Source organism: Hyla sarda, unplaced genomic scaffold, assembly GCF_029499605.1.
Source record: "Hyla sarda isolate aHylSar1 unplaced genomic scaffold, aHylSar1.hap1 scaffold_1683, whole genome shotgun sequence".
NCBI lineage: Eukaryota > Metazoa > Chordata > Amphibia > Anura > Hylidae > Hyla > Hyla sarda.
In genome coordinates this window covers 30,001-53,491 of record NW_026608323.1, presented here as the reverse complement: position 1 = coordinate 53,491, position 23,491 = coordinate 30,001, and the positions used below count along the sequence as shown (strand labels likewise).

Sequence of the window (23,491 nt, the reverse complement as noted above, 5' to 3'; positions counted from 1 at the left end):
GCCAAGCCCCACAAACCATGCACTGTCTATAGTTTGCCGTTTACCACGTGCAAGTATCGGCAAGATTCCCACAAGCTTGAATCAGCCAATCATCCCCATGCTGAGAGCACCTTGTGGATAAGTTCTACCCCTAAGTATAAGTACCCTTCACTTAGCTAAAACTATAGTCTGTGGTAGTGGAGTGATAATCTACCCTTCTTTACCTACTAGACGTGCAATGAAACAAACCAAACAAGACACTGGTGCTGCCTGGTGCTGATACCCTAGGTAACACTATTAGTAAAGGTAGTGAATCTTCTCACCTGATGCTGTTGGGCTCAGAGCTCAACACCTTTGTGTACTTGTATCAAATATAGTGGCTGCCTCCAAAATGAACCAGTCATCCAGATAGGTCCATTTTGTGCAGATAATCTGTTTGCCAGAGCTTGCTGGGAGAAAAGAAAAAGGGGACTATTAAGTTGCGAGGGAGCAACCGCAGACACCGTGATTAAAATAAAAAATTGCTTTATTGTAAAAAGGAGGAAGGCTGGTTTAGAGAGATTAAGCTCTATTTTTCAAGTCCAAAGTGTACTGGAAAAAGAGCTGGATCTCTTGAAACACGTCATCCTCCTTTTAGCAATAAAGCAATTTATTATTTTAATCACGGTGTCCGTGGTTGCTCCCTCACAGCCTTTTCATTTTCTCCCTGCAAGCTCTGGCAAACGGATTATCTGCTTTTTTTTTTACCCACTGCAACAGCCAGGCCTTTAAAGGGGTACTCCGGTGGAAAACTTTTTGTCCTAAATGAACTGGTGCCAGGAAGTTAAACAGATTTATAAATTACTTCTATGAAAAAATCTTAATGCTTGCTACAGAGTAAATTCTTTTCTTTTTAAGTTTCTTTTTTGTCTTGTCCACAGTGCTCTCTGCTGACACCTAATCAGGAACTGTCCAGAGCAGGAGAAAATTCCAATAGCAAACCTGTGCTGCTCTGGACAGTTCCTGACACGGACAGAGGTGTCAGCAGAGAGCACTGTGGACAACACAAAAAAAGAAATTCAAAAATAAAAAAATTTCCCCTGTAGCATACAGCTGCTAAAAAGTACTAAAAGGATTAAGATTTTTTAATAGAAGTAATTTACAAATCTGTTTAACTTTCTGACACCAGTTCATTTAAAAAATAAAGATTTCCACCGGATTACCCCTTTAAGCAGGTTTTCAATAAAACCCCATCACAGTGAAGGAACCTTTCACTGACACACAGACTACCTAGTTGTTTGTATTTTTCGTATGTGTGTTATGTGTTTTTCCTTTACACGGCTTGTCTTTTTTGTGCAGGTACATCTGCAGTTCCCCTCAGACATTACAGATGTATCAGACCATGCAAAGAATCTAATCAGTCGCCTTATCTGCCGACAAGAAGATCGACTTGGAAAAGGTGGTGTTGATGACTTCAAGAAACATCCATTCTTTAATGGAATGGACTGGGATAACTTGCATACAGCTACCCCGCCTTATATCCCAGAGGTTGACAGTCCAGCAGACACTTCTAATTTTGATGTGGATGATGAGACTTTGAAAAATTCGGTAGGTAATTGTTCAATCCCAAACTTAAATTGTTAAAAATCTGAAAATTTTTTAGGAAAAACAAATATTCCTCTGTCACTCAGCCACACTCTAACAGGTTATGAGTTCTGGGGTCCATACTGAAGCTGGTTTTCTGGTCTCTATTTCACAAAATAAGCTTTCCAGTGTCTTAAAATAAATTTTTGACTCTTGAACCCCACTAAGCAACTACTTTATTTGTATGAGCAAGCTATAGATATATTATATGTTATTGTTACCTAAGTATGCATTTTATCCTTTTAGTTTGTATTCGGTTCGTGGTTTGTTTTACTTTGAATATATTTTATGTTTATTTCAGGAAACCTTGCCTCCAAGTAATAACAATGGTTTTGCCACGCATCTCCTTCCATTTGTGGGATTTACGTATACATCCAACTGGTATGCATGTTAAAAATGTTAACTAGCTGTGCTTTATAACTAATAGGATCTTAAAGCTAAGGATTAGAAACTAAATAACAGTAATTTTTTAATTTTCCAAAAACAGTGACTTTGTACAGTCCATATACCCCCAACAGAATAATGAATACATGTAATGAACAACCAAAATAACAGTCCCGAACTATCCCCCCCCCCTTACACAGCTGATATCTGGGTCATTAGATGCACATGGAAAATGAACGGAGAAAGTATGCAATGAGCAGTATTTGTCAATAGCTTAAAGTTTGTGATTATAGCAGGTTACATTTTAGCAGTTTTCTCCTTTTCCATCCTCTCTAAAATCAAACAATCCTTAGAAGACCCACCTTCTTCCATAGCCAATCGCCAAATCCACATTCCACCACTGCAGGTCATGGTGTAAGGGTGGAAAAAAAATACAACAATCCATCAAGTTCAACCTAAAACCGAACTGTGTTAATCCAGAGGAAGGCACGACTGATGCCAAGTGCCCCATGACAAAAGGAAAATTCCCTCCCAAGCCCAATATGGCAATCATAATAAATCCACCTAAAACTTGTATCCATAACCTGTAATATTATATTTTCCCAAAAAAAATCCAAGCCCCCTTTATGGGGCAAAGAGTTCCATAGTCTCACTGCTCTTACAGTAAAGAATCCCAGTCTGTGATGATGATTTCCACTAGATGTAGAGGTTGCCCCTATTTTCATTGTTACTGGCTTAGGTATAGAGACGCCATAGAAAGATCTTTGTACTGTCCATTCATATGTTTGTACATTGTGATCAAATCACCCCTAAGATGTCTTTTCTCCAAATGAAATAACCCCAAGCTTTGTAACCTGTCTTGGTTCTGTAATCCTACCATACCATCAATCATTTTGTCGCCATCCTCTGCACCCAAAGCTTGATAACCTGTTTTGATTCTGTAATCCTCCCAGACCATCAATCATTTTTGTTGCTTTCCTTTGCACTTTCTCCATTTCAGCCATGTCCTTCTTATATGCAGGTTCCCAAAATTGAACACAAAACTCCATGTTTGGTTTGACTAATGATTTATACAGAGGAAAAAACTATGTTCCTGTCACGAGCCACACTGCCTCTCTTGATACATCCCATGACTTGTCAGTATTGGCAGCAGCTGCCTGGCACTGGTCAATAAAGTTGAGTTTACTGTACACCAGTACTCCCAAGTCCTTTTCGGTACTAGTTTTACCTAATGTCTTATTATTTAGCACAAATTTGTGCATTTTGTTTTTACGGCCAAGTGCATAACCATACATTTATCCACATTATACTTCATTTGCGATGTCTGTGCCCAAGCCGGCAGCTTTCCCAGATCCCTCTGTAATATTCTATTATCCTCCTCTGTGGCAATCACCTTACCCAGTTTCCAGCCACTTTCTGTTTCAACTAAGTAACTCAACAATTTACCAATAGACCCCCAGAGAGGCTCTACCATTTTTATTATTACTTCTTGTTTAAGCATATAACAATGTTTTGTAAGAGGGTATGGGTGACTCAGTAGTACCTTAATACAGGTATTTATATCTGTCCGAATAGTTGATCATTTATGGGTTCATAAGCATCAGGTAGTCACATAAGCCATAATTAAAATCAAATAAAGCCAGAGTATCCACCCATCAGCAGCAGTGGTAGAGCTATAGCAATTATATCCACATATCTAGACCAATAGGAAAACAGAACTAAAATAGAATTGAGCAATGATTTTATGTACGGTATTGTAATTCTGCTAGATAGAGCCATGTCACTATGCTTATTGTATTACCTTGTATGTGACTTCATCAATAACTACAATGGCATTAAGTCATTGGTGATTTGGTGGAGGTCCTAGGTAATACATTTATTCCTGGGTAATGATATCCAATCTGGTTATCAGTTCATGGCTGTTTTTCTTACAACGCATTTTTAAAGAAAATTAAGTGACTACAGTGAAAAGATAACATATATATATAAACTGAGAAATTTGGGATGTGCAAACATTTTCCTAGGGAAAGGGACCTGCTATGGTCCTGCAACATACAGGGCCATTATTTCTTTAAAATGCATCTGTCACATGCAATAAGGGTATAAAACTGCCCTCAAAGCCTACAAGCTGTGTACATGTCTACTGCAGCATACCTTTCTCTGTTTATTCCATTCTTTTATTTCCCTAAAAACTGCTATATTGAAAAGTCACAAACATGGGGGAAAATAATTATATATAATAGCTTATATAAATTAAATAAAAAACTGTCCTCGAGACAGTGTGGAAGTGAAGAAAAAAAGGGGGATAATAGAAAAAGAGAGGAAGAAGGAGAGAAAAGAATAAAAGATACAGATGGATGGAAGAGATAATTTGTATCTAATGTGGATAGACCGGAGTCAAGGATGGAACCATAGAGCATAGAATAAATGTTCTAGCTATCACATCTTTGCAGGGCCCTTGCACCTGATGCGATTGTACAATGATAAAAAATATTATATAAATGATAAAAGGATATAATCAGCCACCTGGTAAAATATGAAGAATAGCCAATATATATATATATATATATATATATATATATATAACAAGCCTGTAAATTAAAATATGGCAATGTCCATGTAACAACGATAAATGTCTTTGAACAGTCTTGGAAAGTAACCTGTCTCCAATTAATGATGCGTAGGACAAAATAGCCAGAATACTTATTGATGATATTTAGAACTGGTTCAGAGGTGATGTATCGTAATACCTGTAGTCCGCGATTATATTTTACTCACAATCTGTATTACCGCCGTCCTCGCGGTGGGAGCGGCGAGGGTGGTAGTCGGAGCTGGCACAGAGTTGCGCCCTGCCTTGGTGCGGGTTAGTTGTCTCGTTCAGCGGTCCCAGCATGGTGCAGGTGAGCATGGATGTGCGTCCGGCCAAGGAGGTCTCTGATGATGAAAACAGGTAACTGGCTTTCTGTTAACTGGCTTCCTCGTGCTAGATCGTGCGCGTGATCTTTACAGTGGTCCGAAACTTAAGGTGCTGCAGTGCTGCCAAAGTCGGGCTTTAATTATCATAGAAAGTGCTGATATTCTAAAATAAAGGGTAATAGGTAGGGCTATACGCGTTTCAAGACAACAGTCTTATTCTTCAGTAGCCAAAAATATAATAATTGGTCATCCCAAGGTTCGGGTTTATATAACACAGGTAAGTGATGTCACAATTTAAGCGATCTATAAAACCTGGAAAACCATTCCACATGTAAAGACAAAATTGATATATATTATACTCTCTCCAAAATGAAAAGAAAGAGACAGAAAAGAATGAGGAGAAAAAAATATATAGAGATGATCAGAATTAGGGAAAAATAAAATAAAATACACAGACCATATAGAGGATGAACTAATAATTTCATGGATGATAATAATGAATATTATGCAGAGATCATTTATACAAAACATTATACATGGGACTTAAGTGGATATGGATAAAAATGAATAAAAATAGTACTGTGCTGAGTGATGTAGAATCTTGTGATGAGAGGAAATATGAACAAAGACAAAGCAGGATGATAATAAAAATAATAATAAAATGGATATATACCATATTTATCGGCGTAGAACACGCATTTTTTAGGCTAAAATTTTTAGCTTAAAGTCTATCTGCGTGTTATACACCGATAAGCCGCTGCAGTTCAGTGATTTAAAGCAGGCACTTTAAATCAATGAACTGCAGCGGCTTTTGCAGGTGCAGAGACCTGCCGTCGCTGACGGCTTCTCTCCCTCTGCTATCGGCGCCGCTGCCCCTTCTCTCCCCCTGGCTATCGGAGCCGCTGCCCCATTGCCGGGGCCGATAGCCAGGGGGAGAGAAGCGGTGCCGGCAATGGGGCAGCGGCGCCGACAGACAGGGGAAGAGAAGGGGCAGCGGCACCAATTACCGGCACCGCTGCCCCGTTGCCTCCCCAATCCCCGGTGGTATAATTACCTGTTGCTGGGGTCGGATCAGCGCTGCTTCAGGCCTCCGGTGTGCATCCCCTGCGTCGTTGCTATTCGCTGCACGGCGCGGCGCAATGACGAGTGACGTCACTCGTCATTGCGTCTCGCAGCGCATAGCAACGACGCAGGGGACGCACACCGGAGGCCTGAAGCAGCGCTGATCCGACCCCAGCAACAGGTAATTATACCACCGGGGATTGGGGAGGCAACGGGGCAGCGGTGCCGGTAATTGGTGCCGCTGCCCCATTGCCGATAGCCAGGGGGAGAGAAGCGGTGGTAGCAGGGCTCTAGAACCCAGGAAAGGCAGGGGGAGAGAAGCGGGCAGCGACGGCCTCTCTCCCCCTGCCTTTCCTGGGGGCTTCTGTGGGGTCAGAAATAGTGTATCGGGGTATACACATGCGCGCACACACACGCACCCTCATTTTATCAAGGATATTTGAGTAAAAAACTTTTTTTACCCAAATATCCTTGGTAAAATGAGGGTGCGTGTTATAGGCTGGTGCGTGGTAAACCCCGATAAATACGGTATATAAAATTAAAAATAAAGATGAAAATACAAATAAAAATGGATAGATAAAAATAAATGTAAATTAAAAATAAAATAAAAATGGAAATAAGATCAAATAATATAAGTTGAATTATGGATAAAAAATCTTGATCAAACGAATTGAAAAGCCACAAACAGTCAGAGAGACATGGCCTGGGGCCCGCAATGCCCTGTGGCCACTACAGTTCTCTCCTCAGTCAGTGTATGGCCCCTGCGTTAGGGACACACTGGTCTGCCGCACATTCGCCATCACTTGCTATTACAGTGATTGGGATTTAAGTCTATGAGCGCTCTCGATGCCCATTGGGGGAGCTGTGTATCATAGATATTTGTTGTAAGAGACTTCTTCTCCACTATTAATCATTTAAGACCGGGCTAGCCAATTTGACATCTATTCCCCAGATGTCGCAAGAAAAAACAAGCAGAAACAGTTATGTTGGTGTTCAAAGTCACAAACCCCTGAATTAATGTTATAAAACAATTTATTTAACATAAGTCAATATCCCCTGGTTTCCAGCAGACAAGCTGGGAGCCAGGACAGGTGAGCAGTACATAGTATGTTGTCTTTCCCCTACAGAAGACACCTGGACTAGAGGCTCCTGCAGGGTAAGTGGTGTATGAGAACTAGTGAACTGCTTGGAGTCTTTTGAGATATGAACTATTCTTTCCATCCAGTATTGAGACTATTACTATCTCCTGGGAGAATGCAATTGCAATAACTCTAATACCAGTTATAATGTTTTGTATCCTATGATTCTGTGGACTTCTATTTTAATGTGGATTTTTATAATTAGCATAAACTTTTATTGCTATTGGAGTGTTGGCATACATTGGCATTGGATACTTGGATAGTGGCAGTTATTGTTGTGTTATTATAACTCTACACTAGAATTTAGTAAGTGGGTATCAGGTGTGTCCCACCTGATTGTTGGTGATATTGGCTTATGCTAAATAATTTTATAACATTAATACAGAGATTTGTGACTTGGAGCTGTGTATCATTCACACAGGGGCCATACACTGACTTAGGAGGAAATAAGTACACAGCTAGAAGGCTGTGTGGACAGCTTCATACCTTTATTGCACACAATAGATGTCATCTACATTTTTTTTTCCTTATTAGATATACAGTAGATTCTGAAAATGTTCTTTTTTTTTTATTGTAACTTTTAATTTATTTCATTTTTTGTACATTATGGAGTTGCCATCTTGCCTGACCGTTTAACAGCATTTAGTCATATGCTTTATGGCAGGACCGATGAACATGGACAGGGCCTGTCCTATTCAGATGAATTGGAAACGTAACTGGTGGTTAAGGCTCTGTGAACTTTGCAGAGGGTGGATGCTCTTCTCTGAGCAACATCTGTTATGTATATCTATCTACTGGTGTCACCTTTTAATGTACACTGTCTGTGCAGAGAATAAAGGCATTACTGGGAAATTATCTATACAGAACAGGAAGTCTCAGCTTAGTTTAAGGTCTAGTGGCCAGAATGGAAACTGCAAGATTTAAAGATTTGTATAAAATATAGACCGGAAAATAGGAAATTAGAAAAAAAAAAAAAAAACTTAAAAAAATAGAATAAGCTTAAAAACCTTTAAATTAAACCATGGGTAATTTTCTGGAGGGAGTGTTCCGGAACATTTTATCTTGATGACCTATTCTTAGGATAGATCATTATTATCTGATTGATGGGGGTCTGACTCCCAGTGTCAACACCGGTCAGCTGATTGAAGGGTTTTCGTGCCCATGCAAGCACTGCAGACTTTTTACTTCCAAACGGGTAAAGCTCTGTATAGTACATATGGCAACAGTTTGAGTTGGTATTGCAGCTCATCCCATTGAATTCAGGAAATATACAGTATCTAACTTTTGTAAATATTTTATATAATTTTTTTTTATGTGACAACGCTGAAGAAATGACACGCCACTACAATGTAAAGTAGTGAGGACACAGCCTGTATAACAGTGCTTAATGTTGTGTCTCCTCAAAATAACTCCACACCAGAGCTGCTGCAAGGATTTTTGCCACCCCAGGCAAAAGCTAATTTTGACGCCCCCTTGACTCCACCCATTGGCCCGACCTTTGACACGCCTTACCTTACTATTAGGGTGACACACTGTAACAAGCAGACTCCTCATGTATTTAGCTTACTACTGGGGTAACACACTAACAGTAACTGACACTCCTCCTCATGCTGCTGACTGAGCGAGTGGTTCAGATGCTGGTTGTCTAATTTTCTTGTGGCAGGCAGAGCAGCCCCTCCTCCCCCCCCCCCCCCCCCCCCCCAAATCAAGTGGGCGCTCTAAACCTTGTAAATAAAGATGAGCACATTTTAGAAAAATTTGATTCGGCCGATTTGCCGAATTTTCCGAAAAAATTCAGTTAGATCAGAATTTATTTGTGGCGAATCGCTATTAAAAACTACTATTTCCGGGCTACAGAGAGCCTCAATAGGGGTGTAGTGCATTGTCGTAACACGCATAGGGAGTGTACTGTGTTAGTGAAATAATACTGTTATTCAGACATGCAGATTACAGGCATCGCCGTTAGAATCACTGCCGCACAGCGGCACAATGACAGCCTGGTAATAATTGGAATGAGCAAACTTAAAATCTTTTTTTTTTTTTTTTTTTGTGGACCCATTGGAGGGAAAATCTGTTGCCAGCACCCGTGGTAATTCCAGCTCCAATGGTGTATAATTGCTGCAGTGAAAAAGCTCATACTTGTATCTTAAAATCAAGCTGGCAGTCTGCCGCGAGGCTTCTACTGCCTGTCCCAGCCCCTGCCTCTCGGCACACTCCCATGCTCATGACTGAGTGTCCACTTAAAAAGGGAGGTACTGCAGCACCAGCAACTTGGACAAGAACACATTCAGCTTCTGGGCCGTTGGATGAGTGGGCGCATACTGCTTTCTCTTGGACATGGCTTTGCTGATGGATTGCTGCCGGAATGACTGACTCGAAGTGGGAGTAGCAGGAGCATCTGGACAGACAGAAGTTGGGTATGATGACGGCTCCTTTTGGCTGAGGTGGTGGAGCCTTGGCTGGCTGAAACATGGAGTGGCGTGCCACTGGGTGATGCAGCAGGTAGGACCACCGCATCGGAGCCACAGTTCTCCTAAGCCGCTTTATGGTGACACTGCATAGGTTGACGCAGGGCCGTGGTGCCAACATTGGAACCCTGGTCACACGTCACCTTCTGCTGACACATCTTGCATGTGGCCAGGTTAACATCCTCCGGATGCTTGATGAAAAACTGCCACTCCGCCATGTAGCTGACTTTCCCACCAACAGTCCGCACTGATTGACTGCTACTGCTGCTGACTCCAGGAACCCCTGTTCCACTATCTCCCAGGCAGGTAGGCACGTTTGGCTCAAGACTTACTACTGCTGCCACCTTGCTGACTCCCAACCATGCTGCCCCCTTGCTGGGTCGGCTGCTGCCTCACGGGCTGATGATGAAGCCCCTTCTGCACTCGGCTCTCAAGTGTGATCAGCCTCATCATCATCGAGTTGTCTGCATGTCACTGATGTCCTCCTCAGGTTCCTCAACAGTGTCTACTTCAGGAGCCTGAACGCTCGCAACACCACATCCCACGCCACTCTCCTCATCACTACTTCCCTCCTAGAGGAGGAACCAGCTGATGTCTCCTTTAATTCTTGGATCGTCCTCACTAAATAGTGGTGCTGAACCCATAGCATACGATACTTCTGTGGCGGAGGGAACAGCTCCCGGGCCATGCCAACTGAAGGTTGTGTCTGAGGAACCCACCAACTGAGTTAACCAATCAATGATGGCAGATGGGTTGCTGGTCGAGACATGACCGCTAGCTGATACGGGAGCTCGGGCCTCTCGCTGCAACTACTACTGCCACGCGCCCCTAGTCTGCTGTGACCTCTGCCTGCGCCTGATGAATTTAGACCTCTGCCACTCCTCTGTGCACGTCCTGGCACTTCTCTGCCTGACATACTTATTCACCAGCTGAGGGCATATATGTTACACTTATGAGAGGAGGACAATACAATCAAATACGCTTAAAACTGTATTAGGCTACAAAAACAAGCATGTAACTTTGACTGGACTTTCATAGTAACTGGCCCAAATTAGTTTAACAGGAAAAAAAAATTGTACACCACGTAGGTGTAAGTACAGTTTACACTTATGAGAGGAGGACAATATACTCCACTACGCAACCTGTCCTAGGCACTAAAAGCATGTGACTATGGCTTTGTGTTCACCCTAACTGGCCCCTATTAGCTTTAGAGTTGTTGTACAGCTCAGTGCAGCAGTACAGAGCTGCTGTGTAGTACACCCAAAAGTGTTCTCTTTCTCCCTCGCTCTCTCTCACTCTCTGTCTCTTTCTCTCACTGCTTTTCTGCAGTGATTTGGGCTTGTGGTGAATCACTGCTGCAAAGCTGTTTTTCGGTGGAACACACACACTACTCTCTCTCTGTAATAAAACGCTGAAATGACTTGCTGCAGCATAGGGTTGTGACATCACAGGACTGGTTGGCTGCTGATAGGCTGGATGTGATTCAGGGTGATCCCGCCTACCCAGCTTCCCACCTTCCCAGAGCTCCTCACATGTGGAGCCACCATTTTAGACGCCCTGGAGCCTTTGATTCAATGATCCATTCCAGTTTAATGTAAACTGGTGCTGGCTTACTTATATGTAGGTACTGCAAATGCTGTTTTTTGTGCTTATGCTCTGATCATTAAAATCTCTAAAAAAAAATAAAAATTAAAAATAAATGAATACTGATCTAAATCTTATATATGCTTTATATTTACTTATTTATTGCAAGAGCCACATGATAGGGATAACTGATCCAACAGCTCCTTGTCATATTCATTTATTACTCTTCTTACTGTAATTGTAGCCCCTTAGCAGACAAAGGCTCGCTGATGAACTGCATGGTCAGCAATGGAATGGGAAATGGTCCGGGACAAGGTAAAGACTCCATTCCAGGTAAGTCCCTTCTGAGATTTCCTAATAATACGGGTTCTAAGGTATGCAAGCCACACGAATGCCGGATAGTACCACCTCTCAGAGAGTTAATACATCCAAAATTAAATTGTCTCTGAGACTGAGGTGCCATAATAAAACTTAACTTTTAATACAATTAATAAAAATCTCCAAATCACACAGAAAAAGTGAATCCCAAAATAGGAAAAAAACATTTAAAAAAAGACTAAATAGGCATATACTAGCCCAACAGCCTTCTATGCTGTATATATCTTGCAAAGTACAATTATTATTTAGCATAGGTCATGTAAGAAATTAGTCCTTGAAAATAGACAATTTGTATGCACATAATAGTCCCAATCCCAACGCGTTTCTGTACATGTGATGAAATAAGGGGTACTCCAGTGGCAAAAATTTTTTTTAAAACAACTGGTGCCAGAAAGTTAAACAGATTTATAAATTAGAAAAAAGTAGAAAAAGGCCAGCACGGCTGAATGAAATCTTCAAAACTTTATTCACGAATCCTCGTTAAAAACCTTCATGGTGGCAGAAAGACACGGACATATACAAAAGTAGAAAAATTGCACATGGAAAAACAGTCCCAAACAAGGCTGACGCGTTTCAGGTTGCTATACCCTTACTCATAGCTTGCCAATACTCAAATGAGAATGCCTTATATACTACAAGGCCATCCCTTCCATTAGGAAGGGGAGGGACATCTTATGTCAGTGTGCAATCCAACACAAGTAAAACCAGGATTCGAGGATTCGTGAATAAAGTTTTGAAGATTTCATTCAGCCGTGCTGGCCTTTTTCTACTTTTTTCTGCTTTGGTTGGAGGTAGCCGTGCACGCCCCAGGTGAGCTGAGACTCCTTTTCTCTTTTAGATTTATAAATTACTTCTATTTAAAAATCTTAATCCTTCCAGTACTTATCAGCTGCTGTATACTATAGAGTAAGTTCTTTTCTTTTTGAATTTCTTTTCTGTCTGACCACAGTACTTTCTGCTGACACCTCTGTCCATGTCAGGAACTGTCCAGAGTAGGATAGGTTTCCTATGGGGATTTGCTCCTCCTCTGGATAGTTCCTGACATGGACAGAGGTGTCGGCAGAGAGCACTGTCCAGAGTAGGATAGGTTTGCTATGGGGATTTGCTCCTCCTCTGGATAGTTCCTGACATGGACAGAGGTGTCGGAAGAGAGCACTGTAGTCAGACAGTAAATAAATTTAAAAAGAAATGAACTTTCTCTGGAGCATTCAGCAGCTGAAAAGTACTGGAAGGATTTAAGATTTTTAAATAGAAGTAATTCGCAAACCTGTTTAACTTACTGGTACCAGTTGTTTTTTTTTAAAAAAAAATCCACTGGAGTACCCCTTTAAGTTTTGGCACATGAACTTCCTCAGGGGAAACACCAAGGGAAATGTGCAAAAATATATTTATAGGGCAATAATATATATTTATAGGGCTTAAAAAAGAAATTAAAATAACGGGAATATTAGAGACAGCGCCAATTTGGCATAATGTAAACTTGAAAGAGGTAGATAAGCTGGAAACTAACAACTTGCAAAGTAGGGGATGTAAAATTTTGAGAGACGTGTGGAGAAAAGGAGAGTTAAGAAAGTGGAGAGAGGTGCAGGAAGAATTTAAATTAGGAAAAGGTATGTGGCTGGAATTTCATGGTTTAAAAAGTGCCATATGCAGGTCACTAAAAGACAGTGGTAATAGGATAGTAGAAGTAACAAACTATAAGAAAAATGGAGGAGGGAAAAATAGTAAAGAAAGTTTATGGCAGTAAGCTATACCGAAATAATGAAAAATAAAGAAAATAACTTAAAACATAAATGCTTCCAGCAATGGGACGAAGAGTTAGGCAAGAGAAATAAATGCGGTTGGATGAATGTATTCAGGAATATAAAAATAATTTCCCCAAGCTTAGACCATCAACTGATACAATGGAACATAGTATATAGAATTTATTATACACCAAAATTCCTCTTCAGGATTGGTAGGAGGGAAAATGGCAACTGTCCAAGATGTAAAATGGAAAATGCGGGATTCCTGCATATTATATGAGAATGTGAAAAAATACACGAATATTGGATGTCAATAATTGATGATATCGAGAGAAAAATAAAATGATATAAAAGATGATATAGCTTTGATTATCTTGGGTGATGATAGAAAAGTAAATAAAACAACAAAAGAAAGAAAGGAACTACTGACGATGCTCTTTTATGCTAGATTATTAATAATCAGGAGATGGCTGGCCCCAACTAAACCAGAGGTATGGGAGTGGAGGGAGGTGACAAGAAGGTTATTTGGTTAAAAGAAAGAAATTAGAGGGTTTTATTTAATTTTTTTATTTCATTATTATTATGTGTGGGGGACGGGAATCAGGGGGACACAAGAATAAAGGCAGGTAGAAATAATTGGGAAGATACCAAAGATCTAAAATGGAAAAAAAAAAAAGAAAAGCGAGAGGAAGGGAAAGGAAAGAGAAAAGAAAATGAATTGATATAGTATAATGGAAATAGTAATAGAATGGGAAGGTGTTGTCCCTCTGCTCCCGTCCACCCAGTAAGGGGGAGATATGTCATGGGGGAGAAAGGTGAGGGTAGGTGAGGGGGTGGAAAAAAAAGATAAAATCTTGAAATTCAATGTATAAAATGTTATTTATTAAAATGTAAATGATAAATGTTTTCAATAAAGAAATATTGAAGGAAAAAAAATTTACTTTCTCTGGAGCATTCAGCAGCTGAAAAGTACTGGAAGGATTTAAGATTTTTAAATAGAAGTAATTTACAAACCTGTTTAACTTACTGGTACCAGTTGTTTTAAAAAAAAATCCACTGGAGTACCCCTTTAAGTTATGGCACATGAACTTCCTCAGGGGACACACCAAGGGAGATGTGCAAAAATATATTTATAGGGCAATGATTTATTAGCAGTATGTAGTCGTGGCCTACAATATATCTATGCCAAATACTGCAGGTAACCACTCCAGGAAGCAATAGGCTATTAAATAGCCAACCAATCCTGGAAAAATAGTATCACCACCATCTCTCCAGCAGGCCGTCGCAGCCCATCCAGGGGGCACATCGGGGAAAACGTTGCGTCCTTGGATCCCATGTATTGTATGAGACATTACCAGGGATGTGGTTACTTGCAGTATTTGGCATAGATGTATTGTAGGCCATGACCACTTACTGCTAATTAATCATTGCTCTATAAATATATTTTTGCACATCTCTCTCTTGCTGTGACCCCTGAGGAAGTTCACGTGCCATAACCTAATCCGTCACATGTACATATTATATGCATACAATTGTCTATTTTTAAGAGCTCTCTTATTTCTTGTTTGAGCCAATCGTACCCTGAAATGGGTTGGATGCAAACTGCTACTACCGCATCATGACAGACCCAATTCTCTTGCAGTGACCCGTCAGTGACCCGAGAATTTTACAGGATTTTAGCGGGGGGGGGGGGGGGGGGAAATAGAGCTTGCACTATTTTTTTACTCCACTAAACTCCCGTCCTTCTGTCTGGATTGCAGACGGAACTCTGAATAGCAGAACGAGGCCTTACCTGATCTATACTAATTAATAATTGTCCTGTGGTAGGAGGCTGGTAGGCTGGTATATGATCTTTTAGTCTTTTTCTTATTTTCTTCCTATTTCGGGATTCACTTTTTCTGTGTAACTTGGTGATTTTTATCAATTGTATTAAACATTAAGTTTTATTTTATATATGTATATATAATGTGTGTATATATATATATATATATATATATATATATATATATATATATGTGTGTGTGTGTGTGTGTGTGTGTATGATTATAAATACCTCAATGCTTATGTATATTATGTATATATATATAAAATATATCAAGCTACAATAAACATCAATTAAAAGGAACCCCCCAGGAACAATGGGCAGCATTAAATGGGGAAAGCTCCCTTATTACAACAAACTATGATTGAAATGTTGCATTGTTTCTGGGAAATAATTGTTTTCACACCAGTCAGGAACAGGGCTTTGAGACAATTTTTTTAAGTGTTTAAAAATCTCACAACATAGAGAGACATAGATTTTGCTGATTTTTTTTCTCTCAATGTGCTTTAAAGGGGTACTATTTTTTCCAAATCATCAGGTGCCAGAAAGTCAAACAGATTTGTAAATTACGTCTATTTAAAAATCTTAATCCTTCCAGTACTTATCAGCTGCTGTATGCTCCACAGAAGTGCTTTTCAATCTGACCACAGTGACCGCTGACCGCTCTGCTGACACCTCTGTTCATATCAGGAACTGTCCAGAGCAGGAGAGGTTTGCTATGGGGATTGGCTTGTACAGTTCCTGACATACAGAACTCCAGAAAGAAATGCAACTTCTTGTGGCGCATACAGCAGCTAAGTACTAGAAGGATTAAGATTTTAATATAGAAGTAATTTACAAATCTCAAATATCAAAGAAACAAGAGAACAATCGGCACAGCTTACTTCTGATCCTCTGGAAAGCTCTACCTCTGTAGCGGCTAATTCATGGGAAGCTGGTGGTGCTCAAACTCGCAGAGAATAAATCCATCGAACATGCAGGTAGAGAAAGAAAACAGTCGGCAACTCACCACTCTTCTGTTCAGCAAAGTTCTTTATTGCACATATTCACAACAAGGTTGCCCAGGGAGAAGACTGAGATGGACACACAGGGGGGTACCACAGAGAGGCGACAACGCTGTTTCGCACTACATAGTGCTTCAACTGGCCAGCAAAGAACTTTGCTGAACAAAAGAGTGGTGAGTTGCCGACTGTTTCCTTTCTCTACCTGCATGTAATTTACAAATCTGTTTAGCTTTCTGGCACCAGTTGAATTAAAAAACTGTTTTCCACTGGAGTACCCCTTTAAAATGCTGCCGTGATATGAAGTGAACTTGTGAATGTACCCTACATGATAGAGGAGTAACTATTAAAGGGGTACTTCAGTGGAAAACTTTTATTTTTAATTTTTATTTTTAAATCAACTGGTGTCAGAAAGTTAAACAGATTTGTAAATTACTTCTATTAAAAAAATCTTAATCTTTCCAGTACTTTTTAGGGTCTGTATACTACAGAGGAAATTATCTTCTTTTTGGAACACAGAGCTCTCTGCTAACATCATGTCCACAGTGCTCTCTGCTGACATCTCTGTCCATTTTAGGAACTGTCCAGAGCAGCATATGTTTGCTATGGGGATTTTCTCCTACTCTGGACAGTTCTTAAAGTGGACAGAGATGTCAGCAGAGAGCACTGTGCTCATGATGTCAGCAGAGAGCTCTGTGTTCTAAAAAGAAAACAATTTTCTCTGTAGTATTAAGCAGCTAATAAGTACTGGAAGGATTAAGATTTTTTAATAGAAGTGGTTTACAAAGCTGTTTAACGTTCTGGCACCAGTTGATTTAAAAAAATTTTTTTTAAAGGAGTATTTCGCGATTTTTTCTTCAGACTTTGTCCTGTTTTAATGCATGGGACCCACATCCAGAGGTGCTGTAGCATAAGTGAAGTGGGTGGTTGGAAGGGATTTACTGAAGTAATGCTATCCACCCGTCACTTCCTCTGGAGACCATGCGACTGACATACTGTCTCCGGCCGCATAGAATGCTGGGAAAAGTCAGAGACAACAGTAAAGTGACTTTCACTACAGCACTTCTGGGTGTGGGTCCCGTGCATAAAAAAGGGGAAAAAGCAATAGAAGATTATTACACAGTATTATAATATAATTTGGCATCATGGGCTTAATGGCTGAAGAAAATAAAACTTGAAATGCCCCTTTTAAAGTTAAATACTTAAGTTAGCAAATAGTAAAGGCACCTGTTGATCTTTTATCGTGCATTGTACAAATTATATGATTTTGTGTTCCAGCTCAAAATTTGCATGTTTCAAGCCCTGAGACACCTGCTAAAGATCGTGTGATCCGCAGTTTAAAAACAGAGATGGAAATTCTCCAGAAAAAATTAGCAGGTGTGTGTGTGCACAGAGTTTCAATTATTCTAAACTTTCCATTATATCAGTGTTGTATTTTTTAAAATACAAAAATCTTCCCTATCCTGTAGTATGACTTAACGTCTATAGTATCTAAATTTTTACGACCCCCAAAGGGGTACTTTAGGGAAATGAACTTATCAGACACTTATACCCTATCGACAGCATAGGGGATAAGTGTCTGATTGCAGAGGGTCTGACTTCTGGGGCTCCCACAATCTCCTGTATGGGGCCCATACCACTTACCCTTGCCTCAGCATGCTCTCGCCCTCGCCTTCCTGGATGTGGGCAAGTGACAACCTGCCCAGTCAGGCACCGGCTGCAGCAATATCCTGCCTCAGCCGCTGATTGGCTGAGTGGGCCATGACTTGCCCCACGTCCAGGAAGGTGGGGGGGGGCAGAGCATGGATAAGTAGAAGGGACCCCATACAAGAGGTCGCAGGGAGAGCAGTAGCAACTCCCCTAGTTAGGGCTCTCCCATTTTCTTTCCTTGTGGACAGTGGGAACCATTGCTTATTTCCTGCTCTCCAGATTTGCTGTTATGTTTGGCAAACAATGGAGCGGGGAAGCTGCTAATGTGTTAGCCTTGTGAAGATCTCTGTCTGTTAGCATATGGAAAATAGAAGGAAGAATGAACATACAAGAGCTGTAAAGTTTTTGGATAGCAAGTATTTACCAATTTAATGACAAAAGGATTTTAAAGATAATTTACTCCACAGAAAAATCCACAGAACAGGAGACAGTATCAGGAGCACAAATTCAGTCCATGGAGAAACAGATCAGAACACTTAAACAAGATAAAGATCGACATGCAAAGGTAATAACTGGAAGCCAAATTAACTTTAATAACGTCGTAGGCCAGGACATACAGTATAAAAAAATTATATTCAGACAGTCTATCATTCATTCGGCACTTCACTTTTTCATTTCAGGATCTCGCAGACATGTTAGCTCAGTTGAAGTCTCAAGGAGAAGAAATGAGGATGGCTTTTGAGAAGCAAAGGAGAACTCAGGATGAGTTGCGTTTAATGGAGGACAAGTGTGAAGGGCTAAGTACTCAGAATAGCAGGTTGTCTCGTAGACTGAAAGATAAAGAAGATGAGGCAGAGGCTGCCACAGAAAAAGTGAGGGCCCTGAGAAAGGACCTGCACAAAGCAGAGGCCAGCAGACGGGAGGTAAGGATGTATACCGGTACTTTATTATTAAAAAGTACCTGTCCTCAAATAAACTGTTCTCAATACCTCAGGCTATGTTCCCTAACTACTCCTAATACCCCTCCTGCCCTTAAAAAATCTATTTCATAGTGCAATTCCCAGCAGGAGAAAGTGGGCGTTTCCCAGCAGGCATGACATCACTGAGGCCTGCTGGGGGACAACTTCCGCCCTCACATTGTTGCAGCATTGTGAGAAATAGTGTGCATGTGCATGTTTCAGTCCGTGCAGATTTCAGTGAGGCTCTTCTTCAGCTGTCAGTCTTTCAGTGTAGCTTTCTGTGAAAATCTGTGGAGCTTTCACTTTCTGTGCAGCTGACAATCAAGCTCCGTGCAGAGAAACACTTCCTGAGTTTGGACTCCTGCCAGGCTGGGAGGAGACCGAATTCTTGTATTAATTGTGGCAGGGAACAGAACAGAGCCACCTAATGTTACATTTTAAACATATTTATGTTGATAATTTTAAAAGCAAGTGAATGGGAAAGTGTCTGCTAATTACACAAGGAACACTATATTAAAAGTTTTATTTGGAGGGGCATGGCTAGCTATGCTGGTGTGAGGATGTGTGCGGCCTGAGCTCCGGTCCTACACCCCTGTTTGTATAGAGACCTTAGGGGGATTTTATGGGGAATACCCGCAAGAAGCATCACAAAGGGGCCCAGACCCGACCGGCTTTCCCCCAGCGAGACCTGAGGGGCTACTTCACCCCTTCACAGCCGCGCCACAGCTCCTCACTGCTGCCCGGCAAGATGGTGGCTCCCTCCTCTCCCTCACCGGATCCTGCTGTGCGGTCTGCGGGTGGACCGCACTCTTCTTCCTGCATTGACCTACCTCGGGACCTGGCGCCTGGACTGCACTCACCCTCACCGGGACTCCCGCTGCATCCTCTGCCATGATGTACCCTTCAAGGTGCGCAGCGCAGTCCCCTGGTCCAGACTCCCAGCCAGCACAACGCTGCGGACCTCCGACATCAGAAGGCGCTAAGGTGGGCCAAGGATCTCCCACAGGCTGTGGTGATCCCCCTTCTCAAGGCTGCATTTCAGACCACAAGGGAAATGAGCCTGTTTCTCCCCCTGCTTCCACCTCCCTGCTGCATGGTGTCACCCCCGGCCTCCGTTTGCTCAATGCTCTCCTGCTCTGGGGTCACCTGCTGCCGTATTAGAGGGCTCTCTGATGGGCCCCTCACCAGCCCACCCGGATTGGCCCCCATTGTCTTCACAGTGTCCCTCCCTGGTGGTGGCCTTCTAGGCCGTGCCCTCACCTGGCTCTGCCTCCCAGCTAACACTGGCACCTCCATCCCCACAATGGTCCTCCGGCTCCTCATGGGACCCTCCACCCCAGTGTCCCCTCTTCCCCCTGGTGGAAGAGGCCTGCCGCCCCATTCAGACCCGTGGCTGCCTGAGAAAAACCTTGCAATAACTGTCCCTCTGCCAAGGGACCCCCCCTCTAAGTTTGAGGGGTACACCACCTGCTTTTCACACCCCTCCATCTACCTCCTCTCCACTACCTTCCCCGCTGCGGAAAGCCTCCATTGATGTTCCTGCTCCTGCTGCTGTGTCGGACTGCCCGATTACATTGGCAGATCTCCAGTCTTTAATTACTTCATTACCTACAAGAGAGGATTTTTCCTTCATGGCTAAACAAATTGTGATGGAATGCAAACAAGAATTTTCTCAACTTCGCCCTGAGGTGTCCACCTTATCATTGAGGGTGGACACGGTTGTCACTGCTCAGGACTCCTCTGCTGCCTCATTCCAAGCTCTCCAAGAAACTGTACAGAAATATAGTGACCAGCTATTCATCTTACAACAAAATCTGGACGATGTAGAAAATCGTAACAGAAGCAACAACATTCACAATCGGGGCTTGCCTGAAGCAGTCAGCCCTGATGATCTGTACCCTGCCCTGCTGGCAATTTTCAATGACTTACTGGAAAGACCTGCAGATGCCCATATTGAGTTGGACAGAGCACATAGGGCTCTCCGCCCCCCTCATCCTGATAAGACATCCCCGACATGTGATCTGCCGGGTACATTTCTACGCTTTTAAGGAGGAAATGCTGCGTGTAACCCAAACTCAGTGCTGGATTTACTACAAAGATGTTTAGGTGCAACTATACACGGACTTGTCCCGCCACATTTTGGCCCAGCATGCGGCCCTCCAGCTGCTCTTGGAGGTGCTCTGTGAAAGGGGTCTGACTTATCGCTGGGGATTCCCGTTCACTCTGATGACAAGATGACAAGTCCTACACCCTGCGTTACCTGGATGACCTTCCCGGATTTCTCCAGGACTTGGACTCTCTTCTCACGCCCCCAAACGACCTCTCCAGCAATCTCCCCAAAAGTCGCCTAAACAGGCTCGTGCTGGACTTCCACCTCGAGGTTCCTGCCGCCAACGGCTGGTCACCCGCTGGGAATCTGTCCCCTCCTCATCCCGTGCAGGGCCCTCCTTGGAAACTTGATTGTCATAATGTTATGCTGTTTATTATTGCTTCTCTCTCTTGTTTTACAGGCCCATGCTGATTCCTGTAGGGTTATTGTGTGGCTTCTACATATGCCCTTCACTACTTTCCTTTCCCTCCTCCTTCCCTCATCTTAGCTTCTCTTCTCCTTCCCCTCTTCTTCTCCCTACCTCCTCCCATCTATGTGCTCCTGTACTTTGCTCTCCATGGTTTTCCTTTCCCCAATTAATTTCAGCACCTCTTTACTACTCCTGCTGTTCCCCCGGAGGTCTCTCTCTCGCCCATCTTACTTGATCTGTCTGGCTTTCCTAGGGGTGTCGGGCTCGGGCTCCCCTCTTGCTTGCCTACTTCCCACCTATAGAGTGGAGACACCCCCGGGTTTCTTTCCTGACGTCTGTCTCCTTGGTCTTTGACCACATCTTTGACCACGTTTGTGCTGCAGTAGTAGTGCAACTGCTGTTTTAGTGTTCTTTTCCTTGTCTTTCTTTTCTTTCCCCCCCCCCCCCCTTTTTTTTTTGTTCGGTTTTGTTGTTTTGGGGATGCTGGCTTCAGATTGGTAGGAGTAGGTTTTACGAATATGGGAACAAAAGTGGTTGCATACTGGCTATGGCGTTGCATACTAGGATGGCTCAGGTTCATATCCCCTGCATTCGTAGTCATACTGGCTCAGTGGTGCACTCGACCCTGGACATTACTTCCGCCTTTCATGCCGCAGGGCCGGCGGCGTGTGACATCATGCTCTGCCCCTCAATGCAAGCCTACTCGAGGGGGCGTGATAGCTGGGCTTGCTGCGGGACTCCCACGATCAGGCATCTTATCCCCTATCCTTTGGATAGGGAATAAGATGTGTAAGCACCGGAGTACCCCTTTAATTGATCGCCAGGGTCCTCTTCTTCCTGTGACTGACCACCCAGACTTCCTCTGAGGAGGCTTTTTTTGTGCCTCCATGTCTACTCCCCTCCGCTTTCGTCATGTCCTGGCCGAGTGCCAGCTTAAAACCCTTAGAAACTTTGCTGATGGAGGGGCCGTCCTCTCGATGGGCTCCCTTCGCTTATCTTCAACTGTGTCACTTTTATTCCTCTGTCCCACCTCACTTTGCGCTGCACTGTGAATTGACGCCTTTTGAACGCCTTTGTACTGCCTCATCGTACCCTAGACACTCCATCTCCATTCTCTGCGACCTATTACTGTTCCCTTGATCTCTGTCCTGTCTATTGCCGTGCTTGGGAAGCTGAACTGGGTAAAACGTTCTCCCCGGAGGATTGGGCCAGGTGTTTTTTCCTGACTCATAAAGCAGTGATTGCCACAAAGGCCCAAGAAACCTTCTACAAAATTATGTCTCGTTGGTACCGATTTCCGGTGACTCTTCATCGCTGGCACCCTTTGGTTTCCGAGGTTTGTTGGAGCTTTGGAAATGTGGTGGGTACAATGATGCACATCTGGTGGGATTGTCCTGCGCTGGTTCAGTTCTGGCTCACAGTTCTTCAAGTTATCTCTGAAGTATACTCCGGAGGCCGCCCTGCTTTTCATGTTCCCCATGGCACAAGCGAGTTACAAACTGTCCTTGGCGTGACTCCTCCTTCAGGCAGTGAAGACGGTCATCCCTCGGAGGTGGAAGTCTACAGACCCTCCCACCCTTGAGGAATGGTTTGCAGAGATTGCTCATACTCGACACATGGAAGAATTAATGATGATACTTCCAACTGATTGTGCTAGCATAGAAACCACCTGGCTCCGGTGGTCGCTGTTTTGCTCCTCCCACAGGTACAGGGCCCTAAGATAGCTTCCCTATACTTGGGTGGCTGTGTTGTCCATTCGCATTCACATTCACCTTCCTTTGTTCTATAGTGACATACGTCCTGTCGGTTCTCTTCCTCAACGGTTGTGCTTCCCTTTTCTTTGTTTTCTCTCTGACTCCCCCATGGTCTTTATCCTTTGTTATATGTTCCCTCACTCTCTTCCTTCCAGTTTGTCCTCTAATATGGATTTGTGCTTTTGGCAATGTGTTTGAGTCTTTCTTTGCGCTCCGAGTGGTGTGGACAAGCTCTCAGCCTCTTCCTCCAAGCTCATTTCCCCTCTGGCTTCCTTTTTTACAGCTCTGGGTGCCCCTCGGCATCTGGCTCACCTGCCTTGTTACTCCTCTCGCTGCTCCCGCTGCTTACTTTATTCCTCTACTCAGAAAACATTGTGCACCTACTGTACTGCCTTCATATGATTACCATATTATTATTGTGTTTGTGTCCCTTTAGACCTCCCCTGGCCTCTGGAACCTTACTTATTCATCAGTTATTTCTTGCACTTTTTGTATGTGTACTGTTTTA

The 23,491-nt window shown here is 42.7% G+C and overlaps 1 protein-coding gene across 1 annotated transcript in view; it reads left to right on the top strand.

Annotated features, from left to right (window-relative positions):
• The window catches only part of LOC130311863 (serine/threonine-protein kinase MRCK alpha-like), a 61,785-nt gene that overhangs the window by 12,619 nt on the left and 25,675 nt on the right, over positions 1-23,491 (top strand). The window contains exons 6-11 of the mRNA XM_056552534.1: positions 1,318-1,566; positions 1,904-1,983; positions 11,400-11,488; positions 17,380-17,478; positions 18,219-18,316; positions 18,432-18,674. Coding sequence (XP_056408509.1) covers positions 1,318-1,566; positions 1,904-1,983; positions 11,400-11,488; positions 17,380-17,478; positions 18,219-18,316; positions 18,432-18,674 — 858 coding nt within the window. The remainder of the gene's footprint in view (positions 1-1,317; positions 1,567-1,903; positions 1,984-11,399; positions 11,489-17,379; positions 17,479-18,218; positions 18,317-18,431; positions 18,675-23,491) is intronic.